Source organism: Trichosurus vulpecula, chromosome 1 (genome assembly GCF_011100635.1).
Source record: "Trichosurus vulpecula isolate mTriVul1 chromosome 1, mTriVul1.pri, whole genome shotgun sequence".
NCBI lineage: Eukaryota > Metazoa > Chordata > Mammalia > Diprotodontia > Phalangeridae > Trichosurus > Trichosurus vulpecula.
In genome coordinates this window covers 309,495,608-309,514,310 of record NC_050573.1, presented here as the reverse complement: position 1 = coordinate 309,514,310, position 18,703 = coordinate 309,495,608, and the positions used below count along the sequence as shown (strand labels likewise).

The following is an 18,703-nucleotide window of genomic DNA, read 5'->3' as shown; positions in this document are numbered from 1 at the left end:
AATGTTTTCCGTAACTAGATTTTCAGAGGTTGGAAACTCTTACTTCTGCTTTCTTTGCAGAGAGAGGGAGTGTCATATCTCATTTTACTCACTAAATTTCTTTCTCATATAACATTCCCATTTGTCATAATTCTAGAATTTTGATACAGAAAACCCTAAAGGCAAGTAGTATTTGGTTGCATTTTCATGGCTAATAAAAATGGTTTTTTGTAAGGATGTTGTCATTACTTCGTAACATTCAACAAAAAACTTGTGTTTAAGTAAATAAATTGTTAGTTGATAATTTTTCTTTATATTAAGAAGAATTTTTTAAAATTATGTCTATGATTTTAGATTCTTCAGCAGGAAATGGGGTCCTAACAAAAGCTACAGTCCCTATTTATGCAACAGGAGTCCTTACATGCTATATTCAGGTAAAAAGAAAATTCTTAATTTCATGCATACATTTTTAAGTTTGGTCAACTAGTTCTGCATCTGTTAAGGGTGGGGAGGAGGGGAGATTTGTATGTCATCTGGGAGTCAAGTCAACAGGCTTTTATTAAACACCTACTATCTGCCATATACTAAACTCTAGAGATACAAAGAAAGACAAAAACTGTCCCTGCTTTGAAGGAGCTTATAGTCTTACATGCAAACAACTGTATCTAAACAAGATACATACAGGATAAATTGGAGATAATTTCAGGGGGAAAACACTAGAATTAAGAGGGACCAGAAAAGGTTTCTTGCAGAAGATGAGATTAGAGTTGAACCTTGAAAGCAGCCTGAAGGCAGGATTCCAGGCATAGAGGACAGCTAGTGAAAATGTTTGGACAAAATGCATCTCAAGTCAAATTAAGTCAACAAGTATTTATTAAGTACCTCAGAACCTGTGCCAAAGGGGCTAGAGAAAGATAACTCCTCATTTTTATTCAATATATAGTAAAATTAGTAGAGAGATTATTTGAGATAAGAATCTCAAATTTTTCAGTGGTTAAAAAAGATGGAAATTGTCTTTGTCCTTATTAATCAGAAGCATTAAGCTAGAGTTATGCATCACAGATTGCATTTGTTTCATAGAGTTCTTAACTGAATGAAAAAAAAATTCTTAAGTGCTTACAACATGCCAAGAACTGTGTTAAACACCAGGGATATAAATACATGCAAGCATGATAGTCCCTGCCCTCAAAGAGCTTATATTTCAATAGGGGAAAACACCCACCTCCACCCCCCTGCCGAAGTGATGGCTGGAAAGTGGTCAGTTGATTGGACAAGAAAAGGTAAAAGCTCACCAGAGCCAGCAAGCATTTATTAAGCTCTTATGTGTTAGACACTGTGCTAAGTGCTAGGGTTACAAAGAAAGGCAGAAGCAAGCCTTGCCCTCAAGGAGCTCTATTGTAAGGGGAGGACACAATATGCATACAGCTATGTAATTTCGAGGTATATACAGGGCAAATTGGAAGTAATCTCAGAGTGAAGACACTAGCAGTGAGAGGCGAGGTCACCTCTTACCAAAGGTGGGATTTCGTCAGTCTTGAAGGAAACTTGGGTGTCTTTGTAGGCAGCAGAGAAAACATCAGAATGTTAGGAGATGAGGAGGGGAGATGAGGGATCTGAGCCAATAGCCTCCATTTTTTTTTTCAGTGAAGTATGAGGTCATATCCTCAGCTAAGAGCATGGAGGAAGAGAATGCTAGGGCAGGATTGGAAGAGGTCACATCCTCAAAGGGTGAAGTACAGGGTTAGGTTGTACTGCAGAGGAAAGAATGAAAAGATAAAGGATTTTGATCAGAGGAAAGAATTTCAGAATTACTGACCATGAAAATGGAACCTTTATTTGTGGTGGCAAGTTCAAGAGTATTAATATCCCTCTGTATAGCTGAGGTGGAAAGGAGGATTTATTTCTTTTATTTCCTCTTTATTTATTTTTTCATCTGTCCCTCCATATACAGCTTAGCCCTCAAGTAAAGTGGCCTCCTTCAACGGCAGCCTACATTCTGAAACTTGCTGGTTTACACCCTGTACTGCTGACCTCTTTTATGGGTTTTCTGATAACCTGTATAAGAGCATCTAACATAATTTTATCTGATCAATCCAACATTTATTAAGCATTTCACTCTGTGCCAGATGCTCTATGCGGTACAGAGGATACAAAAGAGAGATCAACCCTGGCCTCAAGGAACTTACATTTTTTTAGGGCATACAACATTATATACATAATTATGTATAGTTATCCTGCAACTTGGGTAAAACTGGTTAGGAGGACCTAGCAAAGTTTTAGACAAGAACAAGACTGATGAAAAGGCATTGCAGTCAGAATGGAAATAATGTAATTGTTTGTACCATTGGAAGACACCTTCTCTACTAATGAAAGTACTGATTCCCCAAAACACAGTTGACTACCATTGTACCCTTTTTATTTTTCCTTTAATGGAACTGTGACTTTGGATCATATATTTAGGTTCAGATTATTTTATGACTTGTGTCTGTAATTTGCCATAGGCGCCCCAAGATGGTGTCATACTAGTGATTGTGAATTTATTGAGGAAAAAGTTGCTTTTCAAATCAGCCAAAATGAAATAGCCACAGTCTGCTCAATTTTCATTTTTTTAAATGAACTTTGTAAAGAAAAATAAAAGTATGCAAGTTTCACAAATAATTTCTCACTATTAAATAAAATCGTTTCAAGAAAATATAAAGAAACAAATTAATCTAGGATGGTTTAGTAGCCCCTTATAGGACTATGTGTACTCACCAAATCCCTTAATATATTCTCAAGATTAGGGTACTATCACAGGGCACAGTACATACCCCTCCTAATCAGTTGAATAAATGAATAAAAAGTATTAAGTGCTTACCATGTATATAACTAAGGACACAAATAGAAAAGCAAACTATTCTCTTATCTTCAAAGAGTTTCCATTCTAATAGCAAAAACAATATATATCTTGAAACTAAAAGATAACCCTTCAGTGACAAAGCCAAACAGTAACGTCACTCTGCCACAGTGCCTTATACATAGTAATTTCTCAATAAATATGTATTGAATGGTGAATTTTTTGTCTTTTTTTACTTCCCGAATCAGTGTTTGCTGTGAAGCTAGCTGGTAGATGTATAAACTCTTTATTTGCTTAAGTAACATCTTTAACTTTATCTCTGTATTTATCAACTATTTATGCCAAACCAACATTTTGTTCATGTCTTCTTCATACCCAATTCCAAAGTAAACTGCACTCTCTAGCTCTCTGCCCTGTTCATTTCCCATGACTGTATTTAGCCCAGTTAGAGAACCTGTCACTTTGCCATTGCTTGATGACAGTGTGTAGAGCCAGCTTTCAGATCATGTCCTCCATTTCTGTCTAGTCTGCTTTGCTGCATGATGTTGTCAAAATCTCTCCTTTCCTCTGTTTCAGAATCATTTAATGTACCCCTACAGGTGTATATTTCAGTTCTCTGCTAAAGCTTTCAAGAAGGTTTGCTTCATACTTACCTCCAACCCCAGCTGTTTCTTAAAGGGGATTTCTTAGTTTTATTTTCTTACTCATTTTTTCTGGTTAAATATCTGTCCCTACAGTTGCCCCACATCAGTGCTTCACAAAAGAGTTCATGGCTGTTATTTATAATTAGATTAAGAGTATTGTAATATAGTGCTTTGAAATCTATAATATTAGAACTGGAAACTAAAAGTTGATTTTAGTGAAAGAGTATACATCTAAAAGTTTAACACAAGGTTATTGTAATCATACCTCACCAGGAGCAGATAAGTACTTCATAAATAACTTGCTATGATTATTTTCATCAGAATCCTTTCAGATTATAGCATTGATCCAATGTTTTCTGGAACAACAATTTAACCTAGATCTTTCTTCTTTTCAGGAAGAAGACCGCAAACTTTTAGTTGGATTCTTAGAAGATGTAATGACTATGCTTTCATTGTCTCATGCTCCTCTTGATAGTCTGAAGGCTTCCTTTGTGGAACTGGGGTAAAAGTAATAGCTTTTGTAGTTTCTTTAAAATGTGTGTATATAAAAAATCTTTCCATTGAGGGATGAGAGGATACACTATAATGTATAAACTTGGAGAAAACTGTATTTGAATCTTGGACCTAAAAGATCACCCTCAGAGACAAAGCCAGGCTCATTTGTATGTTAACAGTCAATATACATGTATTAAGTGCCTCTCATTTAACAGGCACTATGCTAAGTACTGGGAACATAAATACCAAAAAAGAAAGAAGAAAAGGCAGGCCCTGCCAACAAGGACCTTACAGTCTGGTGGGGGATAGACAACACACGAAAGCAAGATGAAAAGCTGGGGTGGAGGGAGTTTAGGGATAGTGTAGAGAAGGTACCCTGCATGAAGGTAGAGCATGATTGAATCCAATAGAGTGCATCTGGGTGGAAATCAAACGATAACTGAGTGGCCTAGGAATGCTCCTTGAGGCTTTGGGAGGATCTTCTGGTTTTGCTTCCTAATTAGAGGGACAGAGCGGACTGATGAGCTGTGAGTACCAAGGCTGATACAGCCTCTCCTGATGTTGTTTCCCAAGGATGAGATTCTTGGGAGCATGATGAAGTATAAAGGAGTGCAGCCCAAAATAGTCCATAAAGGGCTCACCCTAGGCAGGAAGCCATGGCTTCAAATCCTGCCTCTGGCATCTACTAGCTATGTAAACACTGGCACTAAACTTTTAAACTAAATTTCTTTCAGTGATGAGAGAACTTCTCACAGTGATCTGACACTGTATGTTGCCAATATGTGAGTTGTAAATCTGCATTGGTGGAGGGAAATTCCTACGCTGGGAGTTCCCTACCCTGATGAAATCACAGATCGGAATACAATCCTGCTTTAGCCAAAAAAATGTGAAAACCAGTGCACTAAGCATTAGAAATATAAAAACAAAACTGTCTCTGCCTTTGACTAACTTATATTCTACTTACTAGCCTTGTGACTTTGAGCAAATCATTTATCCTGAGTCTCAATTTCATTGTTTGTAAAATATTTTTATTATTTGTATTTTCTCATATAGCTGTAAAGAAGATACTTTGTAAATCTTAAGGAATTATATCAATGTGAGCTGCTGCTATAATATGCCATTATAATTTTGTTGCTCCTAATTTTAACATTTTTTCCCCTAGAGCAAACCCAGCGTATCATGAGTTGCTTTTGACTGTTTTGTGGTATGGTGTTGTCCATACTTCAGCACTTGTTAGATGTACTGCTGCTAGAATGTTTGAGGTAAGTGAATCAAAGATTTCTGTTTCATTAGATTGTTAAAGTTGTCATTTAGGGGAGGAGGTGGGAGGAGAGCAGGGAACAAGGAACGGGAGGATATAAAAACAGTTTCTGTGTAGAGTATGTTATTTTAATGCATATTTTATATGAGTATCTGTTGTAACAGTACTAAGTTGTGTACTGTGTGATGGAGCAGCATTTGCATTGTTTAGTTTTCACATATTTAAATGATCTTTTGACATGACTTTCCAGATTATTTCCTCAAAAGATGTTTTATGGTAGCTTCTTTTACTTTCCTGTTTTATTTCTGACTTCAGAATTCAGTTTAAATCTTTCTGAATATGCTTTCCTATTTTCTAATAACATTAATAAAAGAGCTGATCCTATAGGATATCTCTCAAAATATGAACTCTGGATGCTTCCATGACATTCATTAAGAATGCATGTACTGAATTTGTAGAAATACTGTTTTTCATTAAACACATCTGAATCACCACTCATACAATCCACCTAAGTTAATCTTATTTAAAAAAAAAAAACATAAGCCCATGCTCTTCTTGCCCCATCATCTGCCCACAGCATTACAGGGGAAAGGATATATGAATACGGTATATTTAAATATTAGTTGTAGAGGTTGTCAAGTGAAATGATTGGTTAGTGCTTGTCATACTTTTTAAAAACCCAAGTTCCCTGTCACATACTCCAGTATAAATTTTTAATAGTTTTTTAAGAGCAGTATTGCTAAATTAAATTGATTGCATTATACCCATCCATCAGTATTAATTATAACTTCTCAGAGTTTAAAAGGATGCATCAGAGGGCTAAATCAGTAGTAATATTTTTAAAATTATGTCCTCTGAAATCTTCAAGTACATAAATTAGGGTTATGATAATTCTGTATGACCTTTATCATTTTTGTAAAAGTCATCTGTAGTTCTAAGGAAGCAGGAAGTCACTATCTCTGGCATAACCTCAATAACTAAACATGCACACACACACATATAAAGATTCCAACTCTTTTCCTTCAGGGTAATAGAAAACCAGGATTTTGACTTTACTTTCAGAATAAGTTCCCTCTGTGTCTGAAGAATTCATTAGATTATTCTTTTCCCCAGAAAATAATGTGAATTAATAATGAATAATTAATACTACAGTATAAAAATATTGCAGATTCAACATTTAGGAAGTTTTTTTTTATCATTTTCTCTTCCAGATATTTCAGAACAAATTTGAAAAAGCAGTTATAAGTTTTACTAAAAAACACACATAAAGCGTTAGTCCTTTAACTTTGTTAGACCTAATGATAATACATACTTTATGGTATTTCTCAGTACTCTGAAATAAATGAATGAAAATAAGTCTATATAAATAAAATTTTGAATGCTCCCTATAATTTCTTAAAAATACATTTTCTAGCTTCTTTACAGCTTTTGCCTGGTTTGGGTCTGTCCCTTTGCTGTTGCTGCTGATTTGAAAACTATTCATGCTTAAGCTATTGCTGCGGTTAATATAACTCTTGTTGTGAGTCTGTTTGTCTCTGCATAAGAGGTTTAGTTCCAGGACCTAGCACAATACCCAGCACATAATAGACATTGGTTAAATGCTTACGGATTGGTTTATGTTTTGAAGAATTCACATATAATAAACATTTTCTCCTAAGTATAAATTAGGTTTAGTGACAGAAGTGAAAATATAAGTATTTTTTCGGTCAGATCCCTTTAATTTGAACTTCAGCCATGTATTCATATGTTAGAGTAAATGAGGCTCATGATCAATCATCGTGATTTTTTGCATTCATGAGAATATTCCCAATAAGAAAACTCTTATTAATCAAGAATCCAAGTAAGGAATCAAGAACCAACCTTTACATTTCTAAATAGTCGTATCTTGGGAATTGATTTTGATAATGCAGTCAATATAGTTTTGAAATAATTCTGATTTTCTGAACCATTTGTTCTGCTTATTTCTTCACCACCACAGATAGTTTTTAATATAGTCATAAGCATATAAACTTCAGATATATGTACATATATGTGTATAACAAATTTAGAGCTAGAAAGGACATGAATCCAAATCACTCATTTTTCAGAAGTGATACTTCTTTACATGTGCCGTGTTGTCAGTCAATAAGCATTTTTAAGTGCCTACTGTGCATCAGGCACTATGCTAGGTGCTGTGGATATAAAGAAAGACAAAGGCAAAAGACAGTTCCTGCCATCAAGGATCTCACCGTCTAATGGAGAAGACAAAAGTAACTATGTACAAACAAGTGTTGGTCTGAATATAGGTCACCTTCTAAAATGAAATCTCTTTGGAAGGAAAAATAAAGGTGTACTATGAAATTCTAGAGAGGCAGCACAGTGTACTGGACAGAGTGCTGGATTTGTAGTTAAAAGGTTTGGGGTCAAATCTCAGTTCTGCCGTTTACTTCTTCTTTGACCTCGAGTCAATCAGGTAGCATCCCTGGGCTTCAACCGAATACCACCTGATCCCAACCTGTCTTTCTAGTTTCATTGAATGTTATCCTCACTCCTGTACTACGTTATCCAGCCAAAGTGGCTTTCCTTTCTTCCTTATACAAGAAACTCTACCTCCTTTCTTCATGACTTTGTATTGGCTGTGCCCCATGCCAAGGATATCCTCCTTCTTATCTCCACCTCACAAAGTCCCTCTTTCTTTAAGACATAGCTTACGTACTAACAGTTACAGGAGAAAGTCTTTATTGATTCCCCCAACTGCTAGTTCTCCCTCCTAAAGCTACTTTGTATATATTTTTATTTATTCATTTTATAATTATTATATGCCTTTATATAATATATGTAAATATATTATATGTGTGTGTGTTTATATGTGTTGTTGCCAGCTGCATTAGAATGTAAGCCCCTTGTGAATAAAGGTTGTTGCATTCTTTGTATTTGCATTGCTAGCACTTAGCATAGGGTATGACTTTTAATAAATGATTGATTGATTGATTTTCATTATCTGTAAAATGAAGGGGTTGGACCAGATTCAACTCTAAATTAATTGTCTGCTAATCCTATGTAATACCTATCATGGGCTGCCTTGAAATTACAGCTTTAGGTAAATTTGGTCCTAGGATTGGAGGGGGGTGTAATATGACCTATATTCAGTTCAATACAGTTAATAATTAACGATTTTGATAATCATAGACGGCCTTAGCAATCATTGTTTCCTGTCCAAACTTTATTTTGTTTGGCCTTTTATGAAAATTACTTCATTTAAAATCAAGTTTAATAATAATAATATTATATTGTGTCAAAGCTATTTCCAAAGCAAAAGTAAGCTATGACATTTAATGGTAGTAGCAGGGAGAACAGTTAGCAAATTCATGAATTAGTCTCCTTGATTATACTTTTAAACAAGCAGACTAATTGTAGCTAAGAAATTCTGTCTTGATGACAAGACTACTAAAATAAAATGTTGAAATTTAGCAAGTTGGTTTGAATTATACCTATAGTATTTCATACCAGGAAGTCTGTACTTCCCATCAGATAAACCAAAGATTATATTCAAATGGGCAGAAGAACAAGTCATAAATTTGTTGTTTTTCCTCACAGTTATTTAGTTGTCATGCATTACAAAAGAACAAAATGATAAAAATTTTGATTATAAAAATACTGAAGATAACCAAGATATATCATGAAACCTTATTTTTACTCTTATAGTCTGATTAACATCTCACATTAAATCTAAATTTCCATTTTGTGAAAGTGAAAGTAAAAAAGGGACGGGGGTAGTGTTCAGTCTTCTCTAGATTTCGCTCATAAAAATGAATGATTTAAAGAGGAAATGGACTAGCCTCCATTTATCTAGTTAAGATCACTAAATAATAAACATCAGCTCTTTTTAACTTCCAATCAAATTAAATCAGATCATATTTCCATTGATGGCAGAATTGACAGAAAATTAATTGATAATGGTTCTGTTTCACTTTTAAAAATGATTGGTACATTGAAAGAATTACAAAATATGATACCTGATTATAAAAATTTAACCATTCAAACCAATGAAAATTGGCTTGGATGCTGTGTCCTTTCATATACATCACAGACCTAATAGCCCTGAGTTCTACCTTAAGAGAAAGCTAAAAAGAAGTCTATTATCAGAAACTTTGCTTAGTGATTTAAAGGTGCTTGCTATAGTTATAAAGCATATATGCAGTTTTAGTGGCCTTTGGGTATCTGCAAACTGCTAGCTTAGTAGCACAATTCAGTTTGTACCTTACTAGTCATATTAAAATGCATTCATGTTGGATTGAATTTGGAACATTAACTTTGAACTCAGAGTCATGTTTTAACTGAACATTTTTAAAGCCTAAAAATAATATTAAATTTATTAATTCCATTGCGATTCATTTTTAAATAGACAACACGATGAAATGTGACCCAAGAGTACAAACTGTCATTGAATTAATTATGAATTCAACTTGTGTGGATTTCTAGGCCATTTAAGCTTTGTTTTCCTCCCAAGCATCCTCTGCCTTTGTAAAGCATTAGTGTAGCAATATATGCTTAGCTTCTAATTTTGGTTTTGCTTTTGTGTTCTCTCTCTTTCTCTTTCTGTCTTGGTTATGCCTTTCTTCTTCCCGTGGTACTGTGCTCACTCTTTACGTGCATCACCTGTGAATACCCCTCCCCTGCGCCGACCAATCAGCTGTTGGTGAAGGGGGTGAATGAAACTCTGGTAGCTCAGAGGGTTGTTCCTGCTCTCATTACTCTCTCCAGTGATCCTGAAATGTAAGTTTCTTACCTGACTTATATATTCAGCATCCCTTTTAATATTTGTTTGTTGAAAAATAGCCATCAGTATTCTTAAAGTGTCTTCAAGTTGTATTTGTTTTTATTAAATATTAAATTTTGTTCTGTTGTTCTAACCTTTTCAGGATACCACTTCTTTGTTATTAAGACAAATTAAAACACTCTTATAAAATGAGCCTACAGTTTAAAAGTTTACTCATTCATAGTAGGCCTAAACTATCCTTTTAGTTTGAGGATTTATCTACTGAATCATATATAAAGATTTGAGGTATAAGTAATTCAGTCAATTTCAAATACCCCGATATGCTGATGGACTATTTCCTCCAAGCTAAAAAGGGATGCTCCACTAATCTCACTAACAGGTCATTACCAGTAAGCATAGTAGCATGAACCAAAGCCTTAACCATTTTAATGTCTATTGTGGGTGACTAAACCAAGAAAGGCCAATGAGTCTGCCTGCCCATCCTCAGTCACAGCTAACCCAGTTCTCATTCCAGTTTACCAAACCATTTTTTATTGCATGTCGACTGGTTTACAGCTGACTCTTCGAGGCATGAGTGAAGCATTAGTTGACAAGCGGGTTGCTCCGGCCCTTGTTACCTTGTCCAGTGATCCTGAATTGTGAGTTTCACAGACTGCGACCTTAAGTTATCCTGTCTGTCTTTTTGAGCATTCTTCCTGGTCTGCTTTTTTTTTTTATTTTTTTATTTTGTCATTGCTAGAAACTAATACAATATAAATTGTGCCCATATTGAATATATTTTAGCTTTATTTTTTGTTTTCTTGAAGAAAGGTTAAGTTTATTTATTTTCTTATTCCACAGCTCTGTCAGGATTGCCACCATTCCTGCCTTTGGCACCATTATGGAAACAGTTATTCAAAGAGAGGTAGGAATGCCGTGAAACTAAATAGTGTTACTGACTTTACAAGGTGATGCCATTTCTGTAACAGTTGCATCCTGGGACAGGTAGTACATATTTTACTTCTTAAAATGCACAACAGCAGTTCCTGGGAAGTACCAAAATGTCATCTTCCTGTCAAATATATTTTCATGCCTATACAAAAAGGTTATCTTTTCAAATTTAATGAAGCTTGTATGTGTGATATTTTGAACAATGAATTCTGGTCACCATTATCATTAGAAATATAGCCCATTCTTTCTCACACTGCAACATGCTTTCAGCCAAAATACAAAAACCCCTCATAATAGAAAATGAAGTTATTTATGCAAAGTAATGAGTCATTTTGTACAGAGAGGCTGTGCTTCACATTTTATTTGTTGATATTTTCATAAAGAAGATGAGCACCTTATGGTATGCATATAAGTGAAGCTTATTTTAGACCTTTAAAATGACTTTAAAGTTTCACCATGTTAAATGTATGAGACTACCTGATTATGCATACTTTTAAGCTTCAAGTTATTTTAATAATTTCATGTATTCTGTTATAGAGAATATTTCTGCTATAAGGAAAACAAATGTGCCATAAAGTGATCCTTCTCATCTTTCTGGAAAGCCAGGCAAGGATATGGCCAGGACAACTTCATTCCTTCTCTCTTGAGATGTGACACAAAGAGAACATGATCAGAGGAAGGAAAAGGTAGAAAGATCAAGGGAGAAAGGAGCACATTAGCGAGTCTGACACCATTGGCCATTGAGAAATCCTATTTTCCTACTGACACATTTAGAGATAAATTGGCTAGGATACATCTGTTCTCTACGAAGTATCAGGCCATATGTTTATTCTCAGAAAATGTCTTGCAAATAGATGCATGTGCTCTAATTCTGGAGTCAGGGATTCTGGGTTCAAATCCTGTCTCTGGTACTTAGTACTGTATGACCTCAGTCAAGCTATTTAACCTCCCTCAGCTTCAGTTTCCTCCCCTTTAAAATGAAGAGATGGGACTAGATGGCTTTGGAGGCCCCTTCCAGCTCTAACATGTGCAATTCTGGCAGGAGACTTAAGTACCAAAAATTGAACAACCAATCTGGGACTGGTGCTTTCCAATTATTATAGTAACTACTTCATGTGCTTTAGTAACTCACTCTTCAGAGACAAAAATAATATAATTCCCTCTACAAATGTTTTCTTGTCACTACTTAATAATTTCAGTGATACAACCGCTTAAAAATTCCCCAAAATGTAACCTTTTCATTCCAAGACACATACTCTTATCAGTGTTGATGGTATTGTTAGTATAGTGAATTTGTGGCATCTGTTGTTATGAAAAATGCTTTTGGATTTTTGCTATCCTAGCTTTCCTTGAAACTCTGGAATTGTTGTGACTCTGTAGTAAAATATTGTTAGTTAATGGTCAACAAATGTTTGTTGAATTTTTTAAAAAGTAGATATATTTGGGAGTCAGAAATTTTTTTCTCATGCTTCCACTTGGATATCTCACTGGTGAGCACAATTTTCTGCAGAGGTTGCAGTCTCGCCAGAATTTCAACATGTTCTTAAATCCTAAAATAAAATATTTTAGGGAAACGTGAGTAAGAGATAAGTCATTGTTGAGTCATCAGTTCAAAAAGTGAATAAATGGGTAACTTGTACTATAATTTGCGATGTAATTTTAAATTTAAATCCTAAGTCTTAGAAATGTATCTCCATTTCCTTAAATATTTTTGTGACAACGATTTTTTTCTTTATTATTATACATATCTGTTGGCCTGAAATAAGATAAAACATCTTGATAGGATCATTTTTGGGTTTTTCCAAGTATTAAATTTTTTCTAGACCAAACAGAACAAGTAAAGCATAAGTTAGGCCTCTGTTCTCTACTATTAACTACTCTAATTACTTTAACAACGTCTAATTGTTTTTCATTCCACATTGCAGGCTGAGTCTCTGAACTTTCTTTTTTCATTTTGGCTAACTCCATGTACTTATGAATGTTTTATTAACTATGTGTGTATGTCGATTTTAAGTTACTGGAAAGAGTGAAAATGCAGCTGGCTTCTTTCCTGGAAGACCCTCAGTATCAAGACCAACACTCCCTGCATATAGAGATCATAAAGACGTTTGGAAGAGTAGGACCTAATGCAGAACCCAGGTTTCGAGATGAGTGTAAGTTGAATTACTACACTATCCTAATATAAAGTATTCCTTTTATTATGGTGAACAGCAAAGCCTTTGTGAACATTCCTGACCCTGTGGTCCTGTGTGCCAAGTGAGGTGCCCCACTGTATGCATCTTATATAGAAGTCAGCAGTTAGTAATGGATGGCTTGGACTGTGTGACCTTGAGCAAGTCATTTAACCTCTTGCAGCCTTTTAAAAATGTCATCCACCTCACAGGGTTGTTGTGAGGATGATATCAGATCATGTATATAAAGAACTTTGCGAACCTTAATGTTCTGTATGAATGCTGTCTGTCGTCATCATCATCATTATTATTAAATAAACCATGTGCCAAAAGCTGGAAGTACAAGGAGTACTGATGTCTCTGATACTTCATAGTTAGCAATTGCTCATTATTTAACGTGTAACAAAATTCATTTCCACCAATTCAGGTCAGTAGCTTTTCTGCAATCTTAATCTTACAGAGCTGCCTAAAATACTGAGATGCTTAAATCACTTGCTTAGGGACACCTGGCCAGTAAATGCCACATGCAGGACTTGAACCTGGGTTTTCATGACTTTGAAGCCAGCTCTGTGAGCTGAGCCATGCTGCCTGATGTTACTGTTGGGATATAAGGTGCTAACCTTGAGGAAGGTTTGTTTCATTGAAAGAATCAAAGAGAGTGAGAAAAAATTAATGCAGTCTTCTTTTATTAGATATGCTAGTGATTTTTGGTCTTTAGATGCTTTCTTAGGTACTTCTCATTTATTCATATTTTTAGAATATGCCCCCAGAGCCAATTTTCTCTCTCAGTTGAGACAAAATTGTGTGTGTATTTATATTTATGTTTTCATACACATACACACAGACACATATATGTGTGTGTGTGTGTGTGTGTGTGTGTGTGTATATATATATATATATATATATATATATATATATATATACGTGTGTGTCTTTTGTCTGTGTGTGTAAAATACATAGTTGTTTAAATGTGGTGCTAAGACTAAAGCCCAAATTAGTCTACTGTTTTGTCTAGTATACTGTAAGGACAATAATATACTAAGGTGCTGATCATCAGAAAACTACTAGATATAAACAAATTGTACTTTTATTAAGAAATTTTTTTCCTTCTTTTTCAGTTGTTATACCACATTTACACAAGTTGGCTTTGGTCAACAACCTACAAACTGTGGATTCCAAAAGACTAGATATTGCTACTCATCTATTTGAAGCCTACAGTGCACTTTCCTGTTGTTGTATCCTTGTTTTCAAAGAAATTAATGTTTTAACCCATATTTTTGATGTCTTTATAACAGGAAGAGATGTTAGTATTTTTCTCTTTGAATTACATTAAAAAATAGCATAATTTATATTCTAAATTTTTCAAACTTAGTTCTTCCATTTGTTTCTTTTTGTATTATACAGTCCATTTCAGGTTTATTTTGTAATATATTTTTTGCATTCCAAGACCTTCTGTGTATGTAACAATGGACAGGCAAGGTCTACCTTATACAGATACACAGATTTGGACAAAAAAGTGAGAAGAGATTGAAGATACTTCAGGAAAAACATAGATTGGTCTTTAGCTTGTTGCCTGAGGCCTTATCCAACACAGATGTCATTGCTGAAGAAGGACCTTTATTCCAAGCCATTTCTAAGAAAATGCCTGGCCACCCATGTTCTGTGTACTCCTTATGAGGGCAGTCACATGAATGACTGTAGTTCTGACATGTCCAGCAGTCTCCTTGCCTTTTCTTAGAGGGAGATTGGCTACAACTCAGTGGTTCTTGTTTGAACAGGAAGATGAAGAAGAAGAAAGGTGAGAGAAAAGAAACAAAGGAAAAGGTGAAAGCTCGCAAGAGATGGATTTTATCTTAAAGAAAGAACAGGTTTGGGAAGGAGCAAGGAAAATCACCAGATCTGACAAAAAAAACTTAAACTGCAACTTAGGGGGAAAAAATGTTCATGCATATATAAAACTGCAAAATTCACCCATATTATGGAGAACAATAGATGTGACAGAGGAAGAATATCAGTAAAATAAATACCCAATAATTTTTAGGATAAAAAAACAGAGAAGGAAATTAGGAACGGTAATTATAGCCTTGTATGTCAATAAATCAAAATACAGTATATGAGTAATATACAAAATGAGCTAAAAATCTAATGGAGGTATGCAAGTCAATATCGCCATTAAAAAGTGTATTTTCAAACAAAATAGCTCTAATAGATTTGCACTATTACAATAGCAGCTATATATAGTATGTATCAAAGTATACATGTGAATTGAAAATCACAAACCTGAGGAGATGTGCAGTGGGAGAAATTTTGAATCAGGATAAAAGATGGGGGGCGGAGTTAACAGCACTGTGAGAGTGTACAAGGCTTCCTTCCCAGGGTAATTGTGAGGATAAAGTAAGATAGTGAATCTAAAGGATTTTGCCAACCTTATAAAGCCTATTATAAATGCCCATTGGTATTATTGTTGTTTCCCTGCCTAAGGATGATGCTTTTAGAATCATAAAATCTCAGCTGCCATCTAGTCTAACCATACCTGACCAAGAATCCCCATCCCCTCCCCCAACCTCCCTGATGAAAAATCATCCAGGCTTTGAAGACTTCTAGTTCTGCTTTTGAATAGCTCCAACTGCTAGGAAGTTTCTCCTTATGTTGAGCTGAAATCTGCTTCTCTGTCATCCAATGCTCCTAGCTCTACTCTAGAATGAAATAAATAAAATTTCTTTTCCACAATATAGTCTTTTAAATGCTTGAAGACAGCTAGCATTTGTCCCTTTTAATTCCTCTCTTCTCTTGGCTAAGAGTTGTTTCAGTTAGTTCTCATGTAGCATAATCTACAGGTCTTTCATCATCCTTATTGCCCTCACCTGGACACTCTCCAGATTACCAGTGACCTTTCCAAAGTGTGGCACTTACAACTGAACACAGTACTTCAGGTGGAATCTGACAGGCCAAAGCATTATGGAATCATGACCTCTTTCTAGGCACTGTGCTTCTTACCATGGCCTAAGCAAATCTGCTTTTTTTTTATTTACATATCATATTATTAACTTCTTTTAAGCATATAGGCCAGTAAACCCCCATATCTTTTTCAAGTAAACTGCTATTTAGCCACCCTTCCCTTACCCTGTACTAGTGACGTTGGTTTCTTAAACCCAAGATAAGACATGACATTTCCTGATGAAGATTAGAGACCTGGCCCAGAAATAAGATACATTAGTGGTGATGGAAAGCAACAAATATCCAGACATCTGATGAAAGACTAGTTGTACTTAAAAAAAAAGATAATAATCTTTTTACTTGCTGGTAATTTCATCTCTCAGAAGGTAGCAGAAGGGGTGAGGAGGAATGTTTCTCTAGACTTCTTTCCACCTTCTGTCTAGTATAAAGAATCAATTGATGATGTACAGAGAATAGGAACCTGCAAAGAGAAAGAGACCTCATTTTCTTAACATCCGAAGATGGGATTTGAAGTATATAAGAAGATAGGTAAGTGCGTAGGCCAGGAAAACTTATTATGTTCAGGGAGTGATAAGAGAAAGTTGCCCCAGGAACATTAAAAGCCTGAAAAGTGAAATTCTCTGCATGTGGTTGCAAATGACCCCAACAAAGAAGAAGAAAGAAATATCCAAAAACTTCTTCGGTAAATTCAGATTTTAAAAGGACATGTGCAAAAGGTAGAAGGGGAGACACGTATATACATACATGTGTGTATATATGTGTACATATGCATATTTTATATATGTATACATATATACACATATATATTCATAATGAAGAGTACTAATAGTATTATCAGGAAGGATAAAGTCCAGAAGAGTTTTTTTAGGTATTTGCAAAGGCAAAAGAAGGAAGGGGTAGATAAATCCACTGCTGGAGACAGATTGTGTAATGTTAGCAAGCGACATAGAAAGCAGAACTACCAAACTTCTGTTTTGCTTCTGTCATCTCTATCCAGGAGAATGATCTTAAAACTAGAATGTGTTGAACAAACATGACCCAAGTAAGAATTCAAGTCCAGAATTGGTGAAAATTTAATGAGGTTAGTCTGGCATGAACTGTTTTTGATTAAGTCAAACTGTCTTTTAGGGATCACTTTCTAAATGTCCACAAACCTCTCATAAATAATATGTTCTAGAATTTTGCCTGGAATAGAAATAAAGCACACAGGAATATAATTGTGAAGTTTCCCTTCCTTTTTTCAAATTCTTGATCATTGCTTTTCTCCTTTCAACAGACATGTCCAAAATGAAAATTATTATCTTTTCCCCTAAACCCCCTTTCCACCACTTTCCTTTCACTGTAGAGGGCAACATCATCCTCCCAGTCCTCAGGCTCCCAACCTTGGAGTCATCCTAGATTCCTCACTATCTCTAACCCACCCCCACCCCCAATATCCAAGCCATTGTCAAGACCTGTTTGATTTCCCCATTGCAGTGTGCCCCCTTCTCTTCTCTGACATTGCCACCACTCTGATGCAGCCCTTCCTCACCTCACACCTGGATTATTGCAATAGCCTACTGGTGAGTTTGCCCAGCTCCAGTCTCCCCATTCTAATCCGTCTTCCATTCAGCCACTAAAGTGATTTTCCTAAAGCACGGTACAGTTGTGTCACCCTGCTACTCAATAAATTCCATGGCTCGCTATTGCTTCCAGGAGCAAATACAAAATGCTCCATTTGGTATTCAGAGCCCTTTATAACTTAGCCCCCTCCTGCCTTTCCAGTCATCTTATACCTTAGTCCTCAACACATGTTATTTGATCCAGTGACACTGGCTTCCTGGCTTGTTTCTCTGACTCTCTCCCATCCCTGGAATGCTGTCCCTTCACTCTTAACTATTAAGGTTCCAGGCTTCCTTTAAGTTCCAAATAAAATTCCACATTGTACAGAAAGCCTTTCCCAAACCCTCTTAATCCTAGTGCCTGTTAATTATTTCCTATTTACCCTATAAGTAGTCTATTTTATATGTTGTATTCCCCATTAGATTGTGTGCTTCTTTAGAGCAAGAGCTCTCTTTTTTTTAACATTTTTATTGAAAATTTTGAGTTCTAAATTCTGTCCCGCCCTCTCTTCCCTCCCCTACTTCCTCCCCAAGACAGTGAGCAATCAGATATAGGTTATGCATGTGCAATTATGTAAAACATTTCCATTTTGTACAAGAAGACTCAAAAGAAAGTGAAAATAGCATGCTTCAATCTATATTCAGACAATATCAGTCCTTTCTCTGGAAGCAGGTAGTATGCTTCATCATTAGTCCTTTGGGATTGTCTTGTATTATTGTATTGCTGAGAATATCTAATTCATTCACAATTCTTCATCAAACAATTTTGCTGTTACCATGAACAATGTTCTCCTGGGTCTATTCACTTCACTATGCATCATTTCATGTAAGTCTTTCCAGACTTTTCTGAAATCATCCTGCTTGTCATTTCTTATAGTACAATAATATTCCATCACAATCATATACCACAGCTTGTTTAGCCATTCCCCAATTGATGGGCGTCCCTTCAAATTCCAATTCTTAGCCACCTCTTTTGTCTCTTTTTGTGTCCCCAGCACTTGGCACAGTGCCTGGCACATAGTAGGTACTTAATAAATGTTTATTGATTGATAGAGAAGTGATGGACTCA

General features: G+C 35.5%; 1 protein-coding gene across 3 annotated transcripts in view; it reads left to right on the top strand.

Annotated features, from left to right (window-relative positions):
• The window catches only part of RELCH (RAB11 binding and LisH domain, coiled-coil and HEAT repeat containing), a 143,208-nt gene that overhangs the window by 107,643 nt on the left and 16,862 nt on the right, over positions 1 to 18,703 (top strand). For 2 of the 3 annotated variants that reach the window (XM_036755628.1, XM_036755619.1), the window contains 7 exons: positions 334 to 413; positions 3,855 to 3,961; positions 5,117 to 5,216; positions 9,888 to 9,970; positions 10,815 to 10,878; positions 12,919 to 13,057; positions 14,194 to 14,310. In XM_036755628.1, the coding sequence (XP_036611523.1) occupies positions 334 to 413; positions 3,855 to 3,961; positions 5,117 to 5,216; positions 9,888 to 9,970; positions 10,815 to 10,878; positions 12,919 to 13,057; positions 14,194 to 14,310 (690 nt within the window). Of the gene's footprint in view, positions 1 to 333; positions 414 to 3,854; positions 3,962 to 5,116; positions 5,217 to 9,887; positions 9,971 to 10,529; positions 10,613 to 10,814; positions 10,879 to 12,918; positions 13,058 to 14,193; positions 14,311 to 18,703 lie in introns of all 3 variants that reach the window. The other variant, XM_036755624.1, reaches the window with a different exon arrangement.